Below are 18,630 nucleotides of genomic sequence, written 5' to 3' on the forward strand. Positions count from 1 at the left end.
TTTGCGCAAAAGAAATACCATATACATGTACGGTATTGCCAAAATGTATGCAACATGACAAACACATTTTTTTTTAGAGGCAGAGGCACCACCACTACTGGCGGCTGCATCATTTGGTAGGTGTACACATGAATGATGACCTATGCATGTAAATGCATCTTCACATAGACGCACACATTACCATGCATCACATATGCTTGGGCCAACAAAGTGAAATGGGAGCCATTTTTTTTAAATGTACTAATTTAAGGTGGATCAGTAAATTAAAAAAGTTAACTACATTAAATTAGCCCCAACGTGCTTTTTTCTGCTGCGGTGCGACCGGCAGAAATTTGATGCTTGGTCCTCCTAAAAAAAAAAAGGAAATATAACAAAAGGAGAAGGACCTGCAGCCATGGAAGAGCAGGTGGACGAAGAGAGCATCATGCAGTGCAGTGGGAGGGATGAGAGCAAAGAGTGAGGGCAAGGAGGGAGAAGCGCGAGTGAGTGCCAGGGAAGAAGCACATGAAGGAAAGAGCAACACAGTCGGTGATGAGCACACGTGTGACAGAGCAATATGGAGTGTGGGGAGAGTAGGAGAAGCATATAAGGGAGCAAGCTGGAAAACACATGTACTCCGAGTGCCTATCCTAACAGAAAAGAAAGTAGTTCCTTAAAAGTGAGCAGTAGAAGGACAAAACTCATGCGGTCAAAAGGACTGTAAAGAAGCTATGCTCCAGGTGAGGAGATAAACGTGAGAAGCGGAAGGCAAGCTACTGAACAAAAAACCAAGCAAACTAGAGGGACAAGAAAGGCAACCGATGACAGGAATGATCAGGCTCCGAGACCATTGTAAGTTCCCAATAGGTCTTTTGCAGACGTTGGAGACCTAAAAACAAAATAAAAACCACGCCAAGGTGTAGACTTAAAAAAGGCAGAAAATTCAGAGAAGGTAGGCCATTAATCGTAATCTATGCAAGATTTAGGTCAAATACAAAAGGTTTGTACACCTCTACTTGTAGCTGGCTCTTCTGGCTCCCATTAACCCCAGCATAGAATAGAAGGCCCCTTTGCCAAATACATAAAACCTTGGTGACTATCACCCACGTACAAACTTGCACCCCACTAAAAGCCTGAGAGCGAGCTGCCTACTGCACCACCGAGGAATGGCGGGTTGGTACAATTCAGAGCCCGAATTAGGCCACATTCACAACTTACATAAGTGTGGTACCACATGACAGAATTTGCTACATGCAGAAATAAACAAGAAATTGCTACAGGTTTACCTACTTTCAGTACTGTCAAACGACACTGTACTTAGTAAATCTGAAAGATTAACATACAATTGTGGCGGTACTCTTAAGAACATACTAAGAATTGAATGCTTCAAGGGCTTGCTAAATAGATGTTAGCGAAATCTGTCCTTGGTCTATTTAAAATGGGCTGATGCAGCATACTTTGGACTGTTAAGGAGATAACTTTAATTAGTAGCCTTTTCTTACACTCTCAAAGATCAAGGGAAAAATGTGCTTGGACGAGCCAATCTCATGCCCCAAACTTCTAAATCCTTTCTACCACGTTATTATCCTTTCAAGTGTTTTGTTGTCAAGATGGCTTAGAGCGCAACCCTTGCCGCTGATATCAGTGTGTGTGACCAGCAGGGCAGGTGATTACATATCAAAAGGGCACACTCAGCGTTCCGTCCGGTCAAAGATGTGTAACAGAGTGCACTTTTCACTGGAGAAGAGTAACTGCAGAGCATAAAAAATGAAAACCTACAGCACTGGGTATTAAAGAGAAGTTCTATTTCCAGCAAACACCCGTGTAAATTGGTTTACCCTACTATCAGTAAATGGGCGGTCTCGGCAAATCACCAACCACGTATCAGACAAAGTGTCATTCATGCGGGTCATTGCAAAAGTATAAAATATTTTCTCACAAAAAAAGTCCAAAAGGGAATAGTGATATGATCAGCCATAACAACTGAATTAAAGCTCATTAAAGCAGGAATAAATGGCATTCTCCATAGTTTAGTGTCAAGTTTAAACGGGGGGGCTTAGTAAGATCCTGGACTATACACGAGGGCAGATAGTAAGATCCTGGACTATAAACGGGGGCAGTTGGCAAGATCCTGGACTATAAACAGGGGCAGTTACTAAGATCCTGGACTATAAAAGGGGGTAGTTAGTAAGGTCCTGGACTATAAACAGGGGAAGTTAGTCAGATGCTGAACTATAAACGGGGGCAATTGGATGCTGCACTATAAACGGGGGCAATTAGTAAGACCCTGGACTATAAACGGGGGCAATTAGTCGGATCTTGGAAATACCTCTTGCCATATAAATGCTGGCGTTCAGTTAAATAAAACACCGAATCGAGTTTCAAAGTACAATGCGCACAACCCTGGGGACTTCTAAGAAAGGCCTCAGCGGCTGAAGCCACTTCATACCGCCGCGTGTCAGCCGCACGCTCCCACGTCACCGAACAGGTCCCTCAAAGAGCCCCAAATACAAACTTACGAGCCTTACCTGGTCCAGCAGGGGAGGTCATTCTGCTAGGCGGTTACCCTTACTGCTGAGAGGTGTGCAGAGCAGCCGGCAGTCATGAAGACTGGATTTTCAGTAACGCAAACCTACAGACGCTGCCATGATCCGTGGAAACGAAGCCCACAGCGACCCTCCTCCGGCCCCGGCTCAGAGAAGGCCCTTCGCAGCGCACCCTCCGCTCTCGTGCTCTTGTAATCAATGACTGACTTTATTGTGAGAAAGAATTAGTCAGACACCTTAAGTAACTCATTAACCATTGCTGGGCTCAGAAGCAAACAAGGGGCAGAAGTACTACAAAGAACTGGAGTCCACTGAGGGGAACTGAGGGCCCGGAGGACACCGTCCATATCGGATAAAGGGCGCCTGACCCACAGATCTCAAATAAAGAGACCGGGAGGGGCTGTCCTTTGAGGCGTTATCCTCGTGCATCCCTCAGGTATGCACCCTTCGTAAACGAGCTGCGCACGGTGGACACAGGTGTCCGGGGCAGCGCTGGGATCCACAGATCACCTGACCAGCGGCCGGGGCGCACCCGAGTGACTCCCTGCTCGGTTCCACGAGCGCTGCACGTTACGCAATGCTGGGCGAGCCGGTGCACGTATGTAACACACGAATGACACTCAAAGGGCACAAGTCACAAAGACACTTACACGTTGAAGTTCAAGTTTTGTCCCTAAATGGCCCTGTATGAGAAGGACGTGCAGTGTATAGGACGTGCAGTGTATAAAACGTGCAGCGTGTGCCGTCGGTAACATTATTCTACTTTGGAGTGATGGATGGGTAAAAGTAAAACCTCTGTCAGGCCTCCCCTTTCCCAGGCACAGGGGATTTTGCGGTGGAGCCAAAGGGAGGCGTGTGTTTTGGGATGTCCTGCTGATTTCATAATGGGCTTGGTGAGGCGTGGCTGCCCGCGTTCAGGTGAGACGGAAGTGGTAAATCCTATAATGCGGATGTACGTCTGTGGGGGTGGGCTCGTCTGCCTTTCGCTCACTCCCCTTCATCTAGGGCGCTGCTAGCCTGCTGCTGACAGGACCGTAGCAGGGAGTCCCAGAATCCCACCGCCTGAAGGCCGCAGTGTTTATTTCTTCAGTTCAGCCTGGGGCCGGCGGCGTTGTCAGCGCTGCACAACGGCCACAGATGTTCCTGTACCACCCTCTCCCAGAAACTGGTGATGGCAGACACCGAGGGTGAAAATGTATGAGTTCGTTACAGAGACGTGACCCTGGCACCTGCTTGTGCCCTGTTTAATGGCGATGGGTCACTCAAAGGGTCAGTCGAAGGTCTTGCCAGATCTGATGAGGCCAGAACACTGCAAGCACGTGAGCGGCACTGTGCGGTGCAAGAAATATGCACAACTTTTGCCATTCGCCAAAAGGACACAAACGTGGCCTTAGGGACCAAAAGAGAAACTGCAACAGAACCTTATAAACTGTGATCCTGCCATTCTGCAGAGACCCACCAGGCCCGCCGCCGCAGCTGCCACCGATAGCGTTGGACACAGAGCGGTGTGTCCCCCTCCACCAGCAAAGCAGCAGCTCTCAAGCCAGGTTCTAGTTCTGCTCCTCACTTGTTAGGAGACCATCCATTCTGGGCCTGCCATCCGATACCAGCTGCCACTGGGCATCGCATCTTCCAGACTGATCTCATTTGGTTTATTCTCACTTCCTACTCTGCCACGCCCTCACTGTCCGAACTTCTTACAGGCGTTACAATGTTGAGATTGTAAGTCAGTGGCGCCCACAATGTCCCCTTCTGAGCTATCGCGGCGTGCAGTCAGATCTGCCAATAAAGGCTCTGGGTTACTAGCCTGCGGCTCGCTCTCTAGTCCATGTCACAGCTGTATGGTGGGGCGGCCAAAGGCTTCTGCTCACAGCGATGCAAATTCAAAAAGCAAAGAGGGAATGAGGCATTGACAAATGTCCCCGCCCCCTTGAAGGCTGAGGCCGACTCAGCTAGAGTGCAAGTATGACTGGCGGCCAGTGTGGCCACTGAACAAGGCACTGCTCATGAGGGAGTCTGTAAAGTTGACACGCTAACAGCAGCAGCAGCATAACTAGTTGGTGCTGCAGATGGGACAGCATGGAAGGTCTCTAGTCAACCGCACCAGCTCCTCTGAAGCGCGTTTGCGTGGGTCACCCAGCTATTTGAGTGGAGCAGTCCAGCGCAGAGAGAGGCTTTCCACCCTGCATGCCCTTCAAGTGCTTTTATTTAATTCATTCAGTTAAACCAGAGTACACGTCAATAATCCAACATACATCAAGCAGTCGGAATTCAATATACAGCATCAGCAGGAATGTGCAAAATAACAGTAACAGACAAGATTGAAATCCAAATAATTCATTCCAAAAATCTCTCAAAAATTCTCATTCAGGTCCAAAAAAGCTCCCTCTCAGTTTCACAGACTACATCCCTGATGGATTCATCATTTATAGGAGAGAGGTAATAATGTGGAAACTGACAACAATCAATGCAAATTTACCACTTCTTCGATGGATCACAAGTTCATGGTCTTGATATCCTGCAAATTCACTGTAGACTTCAAGCTTTCAGTAGTTTGAATCAGTGAGACAGTAGAAACACAATCAAACTTTCCCTCATACCTTTTAGAGAACCGAGAGAGTCCTGGCGAAAAAGAAGGAGTTCAATACCGGAAAGAGGTTTGAGCTTCCGTTCCTTTTTTTTTGTTTTACAGCTCAGAGTTCTGTAGGTAATTCTGCCAACTGATGGTTCGCTCAATTTAATCATTTTTCGCAAAAGAAAAACTAACCAGGTATCCTCAGACAATATCCATTAGTCCAACATCCAGCCTTTCAATGGCACCTGATCAATGTGATAAACTAAGGGCCTAGATTGCCCTCAATTACTCAGCGTGTCAAAGATTATGGAACCAGCAAAGCCAGACACTGTCACCTATTAACACGAATTCCCTTCACTATAAGAAGCTGTACCCAGTGTGGCACCTTGTGGATTTCCCATTCATTTCTGTCGAGAAGCCACCTTGCTTGGCACCTGCACCCAACAAACAGATGACTGATCCAGGTGACCAGGAGAATAGATAAACGCCCAGGAAACTACCCAGGAAATCAACAAGGCCTATCTCTGAATCAACTAACCAGCCGAACAGTACCAAGCAGTAATGAGGAATCTACCATCGAGTATGCTATGAGATACATCTGAATGGACGATACTTAAAGTACTTATAAAATAGTATGTTTTCCAGTTTACTTCTCTTCTCGACACAAGCATGCCTACTCTGAGCACCACATGCACACTAATCTATGGCATCATACTCTTCTCATCTAGTCTGCTCTTCAAACACATACTCTTCCAACCAAACATGCTGGCATGGCAGACTATGGCTTTGGACTCAATGGACTTGGATAAGACAGGCAGGCTCAGGCCTCCACCCAACTAAACAATGAAAGATATCCAAGACCATACAAGTAGAAGTGTGGTACACAAACAAGTAACAAAACAAACACCCTCTGTGTTCTCCCCAAATAGTTTTTACTCCCATTGAGTTAGGAGGTGTGTGGCGCATCAGGAAAATATCAAAGATAAAACTAGATTTAAAATCTTAGGGATAGAATAAAGTCTACTGATGGCTACAATACGCACAGAAACAGTTCATACAGAGGAGGGTTTCTAAAATTCGATTTTCGAGAGCCCGATTTCTGTATTTTATTTACTCCACATATAGACCTAGCGGTTTTTGCATTCAGTCTCAAGTGCAAAAGGAGATATCAGCGGACAGATATAACTGGTCTTCACAAGGGCCACAACAACCCTTGGAGCAAGGTTTGTGCATTATTTCCCTCCTAGAAGTTTAAAGATCTGAAAAAAACATTGGGCTTCTTCCTTCCATGATGGCTTTTAGAACCGCTGACATTCTAGTGGATCCAGCCTACTGCGATTCGAAGAAAGACCAATCAGCGATTGTGGGAGCCGATTGTGGGAGCCAAGTCTGTATGCATTGATCCCAGGCTAGAGATGGCTGTGTCACTGGTATATAAAAAGATCATGAACAACTCCCCAGACCCCATGACAGGTCTTAGGGAGGCCTAGGCGGGAGACTTGGAGACGTTGGAAGATGATGACTGGATGGAGGCGATATAGAGTCCAAGGGAGGTGGCGATAAGGGCGCAATTCCGGTAGATACGGTTGCGTATACTGCTTAGATCAAACACCTCCAAGGTGCTATTGCACCGGATTGGTGCAGTGGTACTGACCAGTGTACACGGGAATGTGGGGAAGCGGGCACCTTCTTTAATATATGGTCCTGCCCTAGGGTACAACAGTTTTGGAAGGAAGCCATACATGTTGCATGTGAGACCAAATGGCATATTCTTTGTGTGACGGACAAGGTAAAATGGCCAAAGTATTCTAAAATATGGCTACAGACAGCGAACATAGTCACTAAACGTAACATAGCAAAGGAGTGGGTGGTGAGCCAACCGCCAAGTGTGATGAAGTGGCAGGAAGATCTGGACTGGTGCTGTAATGCGGAAAAGGTGGTGTTCCAGGGGAGGGGGTGCCCAAAGAAATGGGATAAAGTATGGGGAAACTGGATACAATACAGAGGACTTTCTAACTGTAGGCTAGCTAGGTGTGTGCAGCAGAAAGAACAATAGTTACTTACCTGTAATCTGTGGTTCTCCAGTATTGGTGTCTTTCATAGATTCACATGCCTGAATCATTTCCCGTCATCGGAGTGGGAGTCCCACGGTACATAAAAAAAGCAATAATCATGCATATAATAACCAAAAAACCTTGGTAACCAGGAAGTAAAGTAGCCTAAGCTACAAGGAAAAAACTTCCACACCCATGATTATCACAGTCATTATGTCCAGTCCAAACTGCAGCCAATCAGGCGACAGCACCCACCAGAATGTTCTCCTCCGAGGCTCAGGCTCTCAGATTTTCTCGCACAGGAGTGAACCAATACATAATAGCCTAAAAGCCTCTGAGGGGAGGTGGGCGGGTTGCATGTGAATCTATGAAAGACACCAATACTGGAGAACCACAGATTACAGGTAAGTAACTATTGTTCTTCAAGTATTTGGGGTGTCTTTCATAGATTCACATGCCTGAATCAATGTAGATAGCAGTACGTAACATGCTCATAAGACGCTGTTTTTGTATCATAGACAATATACATTATCAAACGCTATAACTATAGAGAAATACATGTGTGTTTCAACATATGCAGAACAATTTCAAGATATAGAAACAGTATGAAAAAAGCGTCTTATAGAAAAGCATAGTGGAGGAGGGAGAACAGAGGCTCACCTTATTTGAAAAGATTGCGCAGAACAGCTTGTCCCACTGATGCATCTGCATAGCTTGCAGCTTCCAAACAGTAGTGTCTGGTAAAAGTGTGTCTGTTGGACCATGTTGCCGCTTTACAGATATGGTGAAGAGGCACACCGGCAAAAAGGGCTATGGATGAAGAAATTGCTCTTGTAGAGTGCGCTCTTGGGGTCGCTTGCAATGGTCTTCCCGCTTGATCATGGCATAAGCAAATTGCAGCAGAGATACAACGAGCAATGGTTGGTTTTGAGACCGAATGTCCTTGGCGTGGTTTGCCATATGCCACAAAGGGTTGGTCTGATTTGCGTATTGCTGCTGTCCGTTGCAAGTAGAACTTGAGAAATCTTTTGATGTCAAGGGAATGCAAAGCCCTTTCTGCAGCTGTGAGCGGATTTGGGAAAAAAGTCTTTAAAATTATAGGTTCATTAAGGTGGAAATCCGCCGGGACTTTTGGCATGAATTTTGGGTTAGTGCGCAGCACTACAGATTTCGATGTAAATTGTAGAAAAGGTGGATGAATAGTGAACGCTTGGAGGTCACTAACTCTTCTGGTTGATGTTAAAGCTAGCAACAAGGAAACCTTCCAAGAAAGGAACTTTAAATCCACCTTGTGACTAGGTTCGCAAGGGTGCCGCATTAGTTGTGTAAGCACTATATTAAGGTGCCAAGAAGGAGGTGGACGTCGAATAGGGGGGGGGGACACATCCGGAACAACCTCTTGAAGAATTGTTGAATGACTATTTGAATAAAGTGAGTCAACTGTTAAGAGTAGAATGGGAGAGGCCAGACTTTGCCAATTGAAGGAAGAATGGTAGAATTTGTTCTGGTCTTACCTGAATAGGGTGGATATTGGCAGATTGATACCACATGCAAAACCTCTTCCATTTTAGTTTGTAAGTTTTAATCGTAGCAGGTGCTCAAGCATTAGCTAAAACCTCCTGACAGTCCGGAGGAATATCTAGGTGCGCAAATTCAAGATGTTGAGAAGCCATGCCGGGTCCGGATGACAAATTTGTCCGTTCTGGAGGGTCAGAAGGTTCGTATTAGCCGGAACTGGATGGGCTCGCACTCCGAGAGGATGAGAAGTTCTGTAAACCAATACTGGAGGCCACCTGGGAGCAATGAGTATCATGCGACAAGGTTGTTTCTTGATCTTGCGCAGAACTCGTGGAACCAACGGAAATCGTTGGAAAAGCGTAGGCATATATTTGCGACCAATTAAAACGCATTTCCGAGTGAGTCTTTGTGGGGAACCCAACTTGCAAAGGATGGGCATTTGCGGTTCTGGCTGGTTGCAAAGAGGTCTAGATCGGGATGCCCCCATTCTCGAAACACCCTGTTAGGGATGGTTGGTGCAGTTCCCACTCGTGGTTTGATGTTGTGGATCTGCTGAGGGAATCCGCCAGAACATTAGTGACTCCTGGGACATGAATGGCTTTGAGGCTGATTTTGTGACGAATCGCCCAATCCCAAATCTCTTGTGCTTGCGCAGATAACAGGGCTGACTTTGTCCCGCCTGGTTTGTTCAAGTAAAGCATACTTGTCGTATTGTCCGTTCGTATTAGTTTGGATGTTCCTTTGATGATGGTTCGAAAGGATTTTAGAGCCAAGAATATGGCTCGTAACTCTAGAAGATTGATATGCCACCTTTTTGGTTCTAAAGTCCATCTGCCGTTGACTGTCATTCCCTGAAGGTGCGCCCCCCATCCCTCGAGGGAAGCATCTGTGGTTATGGTGAAATCCGGCATTTCGACTAGAAATGCACATCCTTCTCTCAAGTTCTTCATCTTGCTCCACCAATGAAAGGCTTCCTGCATCCGAAGAGTGATGCGAACGATGTCCGCGAACGATCCCGAAATCTGGAGCCATTGAAGGTTGAGCTCCTCCTGCAGTGGCCTCATTCTGTAACGGCAGTTGGGAATCAGAGGAATGCAGGAAGAAATCATTCCTAGGACGGACTTGTACAAACGGACTGAAACGCACTCTTGACAGCAATGAGCGTGCGAGGTTGCAGATCTTGACTTGTCTTTCTTTTGAGACAAAGTCGTGGGTCAGTTTTGTGTCTAGTGTTGCGCCTAGAAAAGTCCTTCTCTGCGATGGGAGTCAGATGAGACTTTTCGAAATGTATGGAAAGACCCAGAGACTGGAAAAGAAGCAGACACTTCTGAACATGTTCGGATGTTGCTTTGAAAGAATTCGCCTTGATAAGGCAGTCGTCCAAGTACGGGAAAATTTGAATGCCCTGCAGGCGAAGGTGTGCAGTCACAGGCGCTATGACCTTTGTAAATACCCGGGGTGCTGAACGGAGTCCAAATGGAAGGACTCCGAATTGAAAGTCTCTGCCAGCCACTCTGAACTGTAGAAATTTTCTGTGTCTGGGAAGGATCGGCACATGAAAATAAGCGTCCTGGAGGTCGAGGGTGGCCATGTGATCCCCCGCCGAAAGTAATTGTTGAATTTCTTGAAGTGTTAACATTCGGAAGGACAGCTTTTTAAAGAATTTGTTGAGGGCGCGAAGGTCGAGAATAGGGCGCAATTCTCCTGACTTTTCGGATGAGGAAAAATCTTGAATAAAATCCTGTTCCACTTTGTAACAGAGGGACTTTTTCGATTGCCCCCTTCTGGATCATCAGATTTATTTGGGAAAAAAGCTCCTTGAGATGAGCAGGGGGTGGGCCCTTGGAAGGAGAATTTGGGGGGATCTTTGTGAATTCCAGAGCATGGCCTCTGGCTACTATATCCAAAACCCACTTGTCTGTAGTAATTTTGGACCAGTTCGAATAGAAGTGGGATATTCTTCCTCCAATTCTTGTATGGGGCAACAGCAGAAATGGTGGCAGTTGGCTGACCTCATTGTTTTCTATTGGACTCCCGTCCACGAAAGGATTGCTTCTTTCTTGACAGCGAATAAGAATGACTTTGCAGTCCATAAGATTGCTGCCTGTAGTTTTGGAAACTTTGAGTAGTTTGGGAGGATTGATAAGAACGGTGTTGATTATATCCTCCCCTGTTGGTGAAGGATCCACGTCCTTTGGCACCACGGAAAGACTACTTTCGAAACTGCAGGCTACCAAGAGACCTCGCCGTCTCTGTATCTTTAATAGCCTGAAGGGCCTCATCAACATGTTGTCCGAACAGAGACTCTCCATCGAACGGCATATCAATGATCTTTGTTTGGACCTCTTGATGGAAAGATGTTGACTTCAGCCAACCTTGTCTCCTTAATACTGCTGCCCCCGCCAATTGTCTAAAACAAGTGGATGCCACATCCACGGCTGCGTAGATGATTTCAGCCGAGGTATATTCCCCCTCCTGTAAGATCTTCAAGGCCTCGGACCTTGAAGGCTCCGGCAGCATATTAATGTAGGGGGAGATGTCGGACCACATTTGACGATCGTATCTACCTAATATGGCTAGGGAGTTTGCAGCCCGAACCGTCGTCGCAGCCATCGTGGAGACCTTTTTTCCAATTGCATCCAATCGTCTGCCATCCCTGTCAGGTGGAGCTGATATAGGAGACGTGGGGTTCCTGGCCCGTCTCTGCGCCGCTTGGGCGATGACAGTCAGCTTTAGGCTGGCCGATGAGACATGCCGGCGAGTCGCTTGGTGCTTTATATTTTTTGTCCAACCGAGGCAAGACTGCTGGGAGAGAAATTGGTGTCGCCATGATTTTTAAGCCTTCTTTCCAGATAAAATCTATTATTGGAATTGTCCTTGTCTGTTTTCTCGGTTGGTCCTTAAAATCGTAAAGAAAGCAGTCATCTTTCTTTGCTTCCATTGGGATAAGAAATCTCTTTGTTGCCCTCTCCATAAGGAGATGAAAACTTCCGATATTCACCGGAGGAGAGTCCACGGGGGCCGGAGCAGTAGGTGACGGAGTTTGGATTTGATATTCGTCCCACTCAGACAGCACTGAATGGTCATCCACCTCTCCCTCTTCCCTGTCATCATCAGTTGTATTTGCATCATGGAAATGACAAGATGGCAGTGGAGAATGTGGTCTGGGAGATTGGAAAGAGGGTATGGGAACCCTTGGCATAGGCGTAGATGGAAGAAACTCCTCCGATTCCGATGGAGGAAAGCGCCGATAATAGTCCTGCAACATATATAGTAAATTTTTCAGCAGTTCTAAAGGCATTTGTGCTGAAGGAACTGAGACAGGAGGTGGAGGTTGAGGCTCAGTACCTGGATCTTCCTCCTGATAGTCATCCTGATATTTAATAAATAGTTCTGATGGACTCCTTGCAGTGCGAAATCTGTCATCCTCTCCAGATTCGTCCTCATCAGAATCTAACAGCTGTTCCGGCAGCTTCAATGGTGATAGGGCTTCCAAAGAGGCGCCATGACGTTGAAGAAGAGAAGCCGCTGTCGAAGGCTGGATGGATGAAGCAGACGCCGATGTTGCAGTCCAAACCTGCAAATCTGTGCAGGAAGATAAGAGAGGCGTAGACGAGTGTGCCGTCGACGCAATAAGAAGTGGGTTGATGCGGAAGCAGTCTTCGACGACGAGCCAACTTTCGTCGACGAGATGTTAGCCGTCGGCGAGGCAATCTTCGTCGACGAGGACATTTTTGTCGGCGACGAATCAGTCTTCGTCGACGAGGTGGGCGTCAACGCAGCAGTCGTTGACGAGATCTTCTTTGTCCTTACCGTCGACGGAGCGGAGACGAGAGATGACACCTCCTTCGTCGACGAGATGGGTCTAACAGCCGCGGAGACCAGCGTCGACGGAGACGAAGCCGACGTCATAATCATCTTCGGTCTCGGAGACGAGAATGTAACAGTCGACGTTGATGTAGCGTCGACGATGATAATCGTTGACGAAGGAGCTGTCGACGACGCCGTAAACGACGGCATTTTTACCTGGGGTAATTTATTGTCAGGAAATCGTTTAGGTGCCAGAGACTTTCCTGATTTCCTCTGGGGCGTAGCAGGCTTGGATTTGGAAGGTGGAGAAGCCTTCTTTGAAGAAGTAGAAGAAGACTGGCCAGAGCCCTTAGCAGGCTGAACTTTCCTCAACACCTTAGCCCCAGGAGAAGATAATTTTTCTTCAGCCATCCTCTTTCTGGAGGATACAGAGGACCCAGAGGCTGCACTTTCTACCTCAGATAAAGGGTTATCCTTGTCCTTAATCTTCTGTAGCCACAGAAGTAGGCGCCCTTCTCTATCCCGGAGGGTTTTCTGAGGGAAGGTCCTGCAGATCTTACAATACCTCACCTCATGTTCCGGATAGAGGCAGTAGATACACTTCTTGTGAGGATCTTTAGTGAATAGCCGGAGCTTTCCACAGTACTCACAAGGCCTAAAGAGAGACCTTTTAGAAGTTGACATCATGAAGTAAGCAAAAACCAGCAAAAAACTGAAGTACTGAGCAGAGCTCAGGGAAAATCCCTTCACACGACATGCGGTAGAAAATCTGAGAGCCTGAGCCTCTGAGGAGAACATTCTGGTGGGTGCTGTCGCCTGATTGGCTGCAGCTTGGACTGGACATAATGACTGTGATAGTCATAGGTGTATAAGTTTTTTCCTTGTAGCTTAGGCTACTTTACTTCCTGGTTTCAGGTTAACAAGGTTTTTTGGTTATTATATGCATGATTATTGCTTTTTTATGTACTGTGGGACTCCCACTCCGATGACGGGGAATGATTCAGGCATGTGAATCTATGAAAGACACCCCAAATACTGGAGAACAGGGGAGACTATGTACTGTGTTACACTGAAATGCACGAGACCTTGTTTTGTCAAACTGATTTTGCATTGTATGCAACGGATGTTTAAAAGAGAACGTTGTAATGATACACATGTACGGAGTGTACTTGTTGACTGTCATGCTGCCAGGTTTTGTTCACTTAATAAAAAGATTTTTTTTAAAGTCTGTATGCATCCTTTAAGTGTGTGCCAGCCAAAATGCCACATCAGTGTCACTGCCCCTAAGGCACTCCCATATTTCCGTATCAATGGCCCGTAAGACGCACACTACTTGCCGCTCTGCTGAAAAGTAGCATGACTTGTCACGCGGGTCATAGGCTCGGCCACAAGCAATGATGGAATTATTCAAAGCACGAGAAGTTGTGATGTTTTTGATTGTTAGCTAAATCTATTTGTGCTGCATACACTTACTCACATCCTAATGCTCTCCTAAATACAGTGGATATTTTTCCTAAATCACGTTCATTTTGTACATACTTTCTTACTCTCAAAACCTCAGAATGTCATTTTAATTTTGTAACCACATATTTGACTTTTTCTTTATGTCCCTATGGATGGGCAACTCTGATGCCTGTGCCTTGTACACACTTAACAATTTTGCACGTGCAAATAAGTAGATAAACGTCATGCAACACAAGACACAATTTCTCTTATCTTAATTTTAAGAATGTGGATCTGTACGGAAATCCACATCTATTTCAATCATCTAAGTGGTGTCCTTTATATTAACTAAATGAGGATATTTGCTCTTTCAGCCCGACTTCCCTAATACAATAAAGAAATATTATTTGCATTAGCTGACGCAGGTATGGTGTCGATATTAAGTTTGTCAGCGTAATGACGGAGCTTATAGTTATCAATTTGAAATGACTAGCCTGAACCCTAGATCCTCACACAAGGTCAAATCAGAGGTTTATTTTTTTTGTTTGCTTAAAAAAAGATGTGAAGGTAAGAGGAACCAGACTGAGGACACGACATCAGATTCGTAGTGGAGAAGAAAATACACCCTGAAAACGTAACATTAAATGAGCTTCCCCAAGCAGGGTAACTAGCCATAACACAACCCTAGCAATGTTTCAAGCTGAAATATATCTGGGCCTCTTGATGAATGGTAAAATCCTTTAGTAAAAATTCTTACTCTAGGAGATTTGGGCTTCACTACTTTAAACTGCCGCCCTAACTGTCCAGCTAACACTGCAGTGACCAAAAGAACCACGATTAAGAAGGAAATGGGTCAGTCCTTGAGAATAAACTAGGCGTTAGCCAGCTTTGGTTAGCAGATAGCTAGCTGTGTCGTGAAGGGGCTGGGACATTATGTCAAGTACCGGCACTGGCATTTGAAGTGGCAGACTAAAGGGGACTTAGGGAAGTGGTATGTCATCAAATTTCTAAATCATTCAACAATTGTGTCGTGCCATATACCCCTAAGACCTCAAGCGCTTTAGGTGGGTGCATAAACGCTTATTCTGCTCATTGTGCTCAAGGTTGGACAAGGACAGAAGATAGGCAAAGACACCACATGAATAGTTACTGTGCGTTAGTGAATCAGATAGCTAAGAAAGTGACCCATATTTGCAAATCTGGGCAGTTATGAAATTGTAAAGACGACCTGTATAGGTGTTTTGCAAGTTGTGGCAGACTGCATGCATTTGTGTTTGCCACAGGCAATGTTTGTGGTAATATCAGTGAATCAACATTAAACAAGCAGTTGCAATGCAATAGGTCTCGCATTTGTGAGAGTTTGCTCTAATGGCATTGTAAATGACAATGCCTTATATTTGTGTTTTGAAAACCTGCAAGCAGTGCATAAACACGCACTTTGTACTTCTAGTCCTTGCTTACGAGAAGCAAGGCTGGCAGTAAAAGAGGTGCAGTTACTGCCAGCCTTGCTTCTTGTAAGCAAGGGCTATAAGTACAAAGTGATGCGAAGTGCGAGAATTCTATTCTGCTCATACTTTATATCAGTGTGGGTGAGACTAGTCTCTTCTTTGTGCTTTATAGGAGTACAGTGGATCTATAATGTGGACTGGGTGGGAATTGTTTTGGTGTGTTGAGGCACTGGGGGCATTACGGAATATAGGAATGGCAAATATCAAAGCAAATTGCACCCATCACTCCAACATGTCTAATAAACACATTTACGTATTTACTCGGGCAAATGTGTCATAAGGTCAATCACCAAAATGCCTTGCCCTAACAAAATGAGCATTGGCAAAACCAATAGGTCTGGCCTTGGCAAGCTTGCAATGTTTTCATTTGCATTTTTTGCAAGCATAGGCAATAGGAATTAACACATTGAATGTAATAAAAAGTAAAAAGGTTGCTGTTCAACAATGGCATGGATATGTAAAAAAAAGAAATTAAAGCGAAGAGACAACACAAAAAAAGCAGATATTACCCCACCAGCCCTGGTCATCAAATGGACAAATTTTTAGGTGGCTGTGCACCAGCAAAATACAGTCACACATTGTGCAGCAAACCAATGGATGAAATTGGACGATCCATTACCCCATGCTTTGGTGTGCTGAAGCAAAATGAGAGGACACTTAAAACAACCAACAGATAAACATTGGCACAGCCAATCGGCCTCATCTATACAAGAGCTAGTGGGTTTAGCAATGTGTTTTAGCCGTACTGTACACCAGTGAGGCTTCTGTTCATCATGGCTAAAATTTAGTGGGGTGTGGTAGATTGGAGTGTAGCCAGAGCTGAAAAAATAACAGCTCCAACAAGCACTTGTGTAAATAAAATGAGGAGTCTCATTATACGTGCTTACTAAGGTTTGTTTAGCCTTTGTGTTAGGAGATAAGTACCTACTACGGAAGGAGAAGGAGAAAAATCCACAGTACCTTCATCCATGTACCCGTCCAGCGGAGGCACATCATCTGCTATGGAAAAGTCCAAAGTGGCATCAGGAATCTCCATCAGGTCGTCGTCACTGGTGCTACTGTGCAAGCTCCCATGGCTGAAGCCTGACTTCTCCATCGCTGCTCTCAATTATACCTCTAGTGGCAAACAGAAATGAAATACATCTTTAACATAGATTGTACAAGTGTCCACCTAATTCAACTGCATAGATAACCCAATCAGTTCTTATTGCTAGTGCAGGGTAACAAACCCCTGTAAACATAAGGTAAGAAGGTAATTTTTGCAGGATCCAAAACCATGAAGCTATGATGTTCACAGGCAACAAACCTCCCATTTGTATCACATCCACTTTATGGAGGCTGCTCTGGTTCCCTGGAGCTACCTGAATTGATTTTAACCCCTTGCATGCCCGCCCCTTTCCCCGCCCAGTGCCGCGCTTTGCATTAGCGGGCGGAGTTCATGACGAGCTGGACTCGTCATGGGCACAGCGCCACCGCAGCCCATGACGAGTCCAGCTCGTCATGGGCACTGAAGGGGTTAAAGCCTTTCTGCAGTGTAGAAAGTCATTGTCCACAGAGGTCTAGACCATCTGAGGTCAACCTTTAACTGGTATATGAAGATAATGAGAGCTAGGGGGCTCCTTACTGTTCCTCGCTTTTGCATAATCACCCTGAGGTACATGTGGCTTTAGATCAATCTTTCCTTAGAAGTGAAATAGTCACCAAGTCAATGGGATTATAGAAGATTGAATACTCTACTATTCAGAAATGCGTAGTGAACCTAAAACCGCACAAGTGCCTGGATAACTAATAGGTTATGGTGTAAAATAAGTTTTGACCTCTGGAACTTTATACCAGTTACTCTACCACACATAATTACAAATGGGTTTTGCCCTGCCAACATGAGCATCTTAAACTAGTACACATTCACCACTTCTCTCACTGCCTCATTGTAAGCAATAGAATTCGTCAAAGTAAGCTGAATGTTACCTTTGTTTGACCAGACCACCCTATTAATTCAACTGTGGGTGGTACAAGGAAATCTGAAAATGCCTAATAATCCTACATTGTAATGATGTAGGCCTTTAGGTTATTTTAGTTTTGTATAAACTTCTATGAGTATGTATCATTGTAATTATGTCCAATTGTAGATTTCCCCTGACAAAGGGTGATTTGTATACCCGAAATGCATTAGGAGTGATGGAATTCACGTCAGATGTCATTATTTGGTTGTAGATAAAAGAAAATATTGATTTGAAGCTCTCGTCTTCAATAAAAAAAAGAAGCTTGAAGACACGCAGTTGCATGAAGGTTATTTTGTTGTTGATGATTTGTTTAATTATGGTTTTCACACAATAACATTAAGATTTTGTTATGTTTTATATAATGATGTGCTAACATTGTGCCATATCACTCAGTATTTGAGTGCTTAAGGTAGTGCGCAATCTGTCTAAGACTTTCGTCCTAGATTAATTTTTTCTCTAATAATCCTACACGTCATTAACTCCAACTCAAACTGAACTTTACACCCTTGGCCATGACCAATGGTTTTGGTGTACTGTAAATAATCTAGGGCAACTTCAATTCAATGGAAATATCAGAACATGTCAAATAAAAATAGTGACACTAGCATTTAGAAAAATACAAAACAATTTATTATATAGAATTTTGTTTTAAATGTAAAAACATAATAGATATGAATCTACAGAGACCATGATTTGCGCTACATAATTATTACAATCATACATCGCACATTCATACCACAATCTGATTTTTGTTTCAGTACTCAATCTATTTGATAATAATGCAATTCATTGATAAGTCGTATAAAGTATAACAGAGAATATGTTTGAACACATGATTTTTGGGTGGTTTCCAAGTTGTCTCAACGCGCGTTTCGGCAGAACACTGCCTTCCTCAGGAGTTCCCCCTTCAAATGTTATGCTCAATTGGCAAGTATTTCAAACGATGATACAGCTGGTTGATAATAGGACTGAGTCACAGACTCTGAAACAGCCAGAAGTTGCAGGCCAGAGAGATCCAGTTTTCCAAACAGTGATAAACACGTGAAATATGGGTGGGCTTGCCGGTCAAAGATGATGTAGGATTCCTTCTGAACAGGGTAATTATTGCATACTCATAGCGTGGATGGCTAAAGCGGTAAGAGGACAAAGGATCTTCTTGGTGTCACCAAGCCCTCACGAGAGATGATCCTGACA

The 18,630-nt window shown here is 44.9% G+C and overlaps 1 protein-coding gene across 5 annotated transcripts in view; it reads right to left on the bottom strand.

Annotated features, from left to right (window-relative positions):
* Window positions 1-18,630, bottom strand: part of CLCN5 (Cl-/H+ antiporter 5) — a 365,957-nt gene that overhangs the window by 201,815 nt on the left and 145,512 nt on the right. For 4 of the 5 annotated variants that reach the window (XM_085630720.1, XM_085630718.1, XM_085630719.1 and 1 more), the window contains one exon: window positions 16,394-16,549. In XM_085630720.1, the coding sequence (XP_085486846.1) occupies window positions 16,394-16,529 (136 nt within the window). In that variant the 5' untranslated portion in view covers window positions 16,530-16,549. Of the gene's footprint in view, window positions 1-2,507; window positions 2,739-16,393; window positions 16,550-18,630 lie in introns of those variants that run through there. The other variant, XM_085630722.1, reaches the window with a different exon arrangement.

The sequence above is a fragment of the Triturus cristatus genome, chromosome 10, assembly GCF_964204655.1.
Source record: "Triturus cristatus chromosome 10, aTriCri1.1, whole genome shotgun sequence".
NCBI classification, from domain to species: domain Eukaryota; kingdom Metazoa; phylum Chordata; class Amphibia; order Caudata; family Salamandridae; genus Triturus; species Triturus cristatus.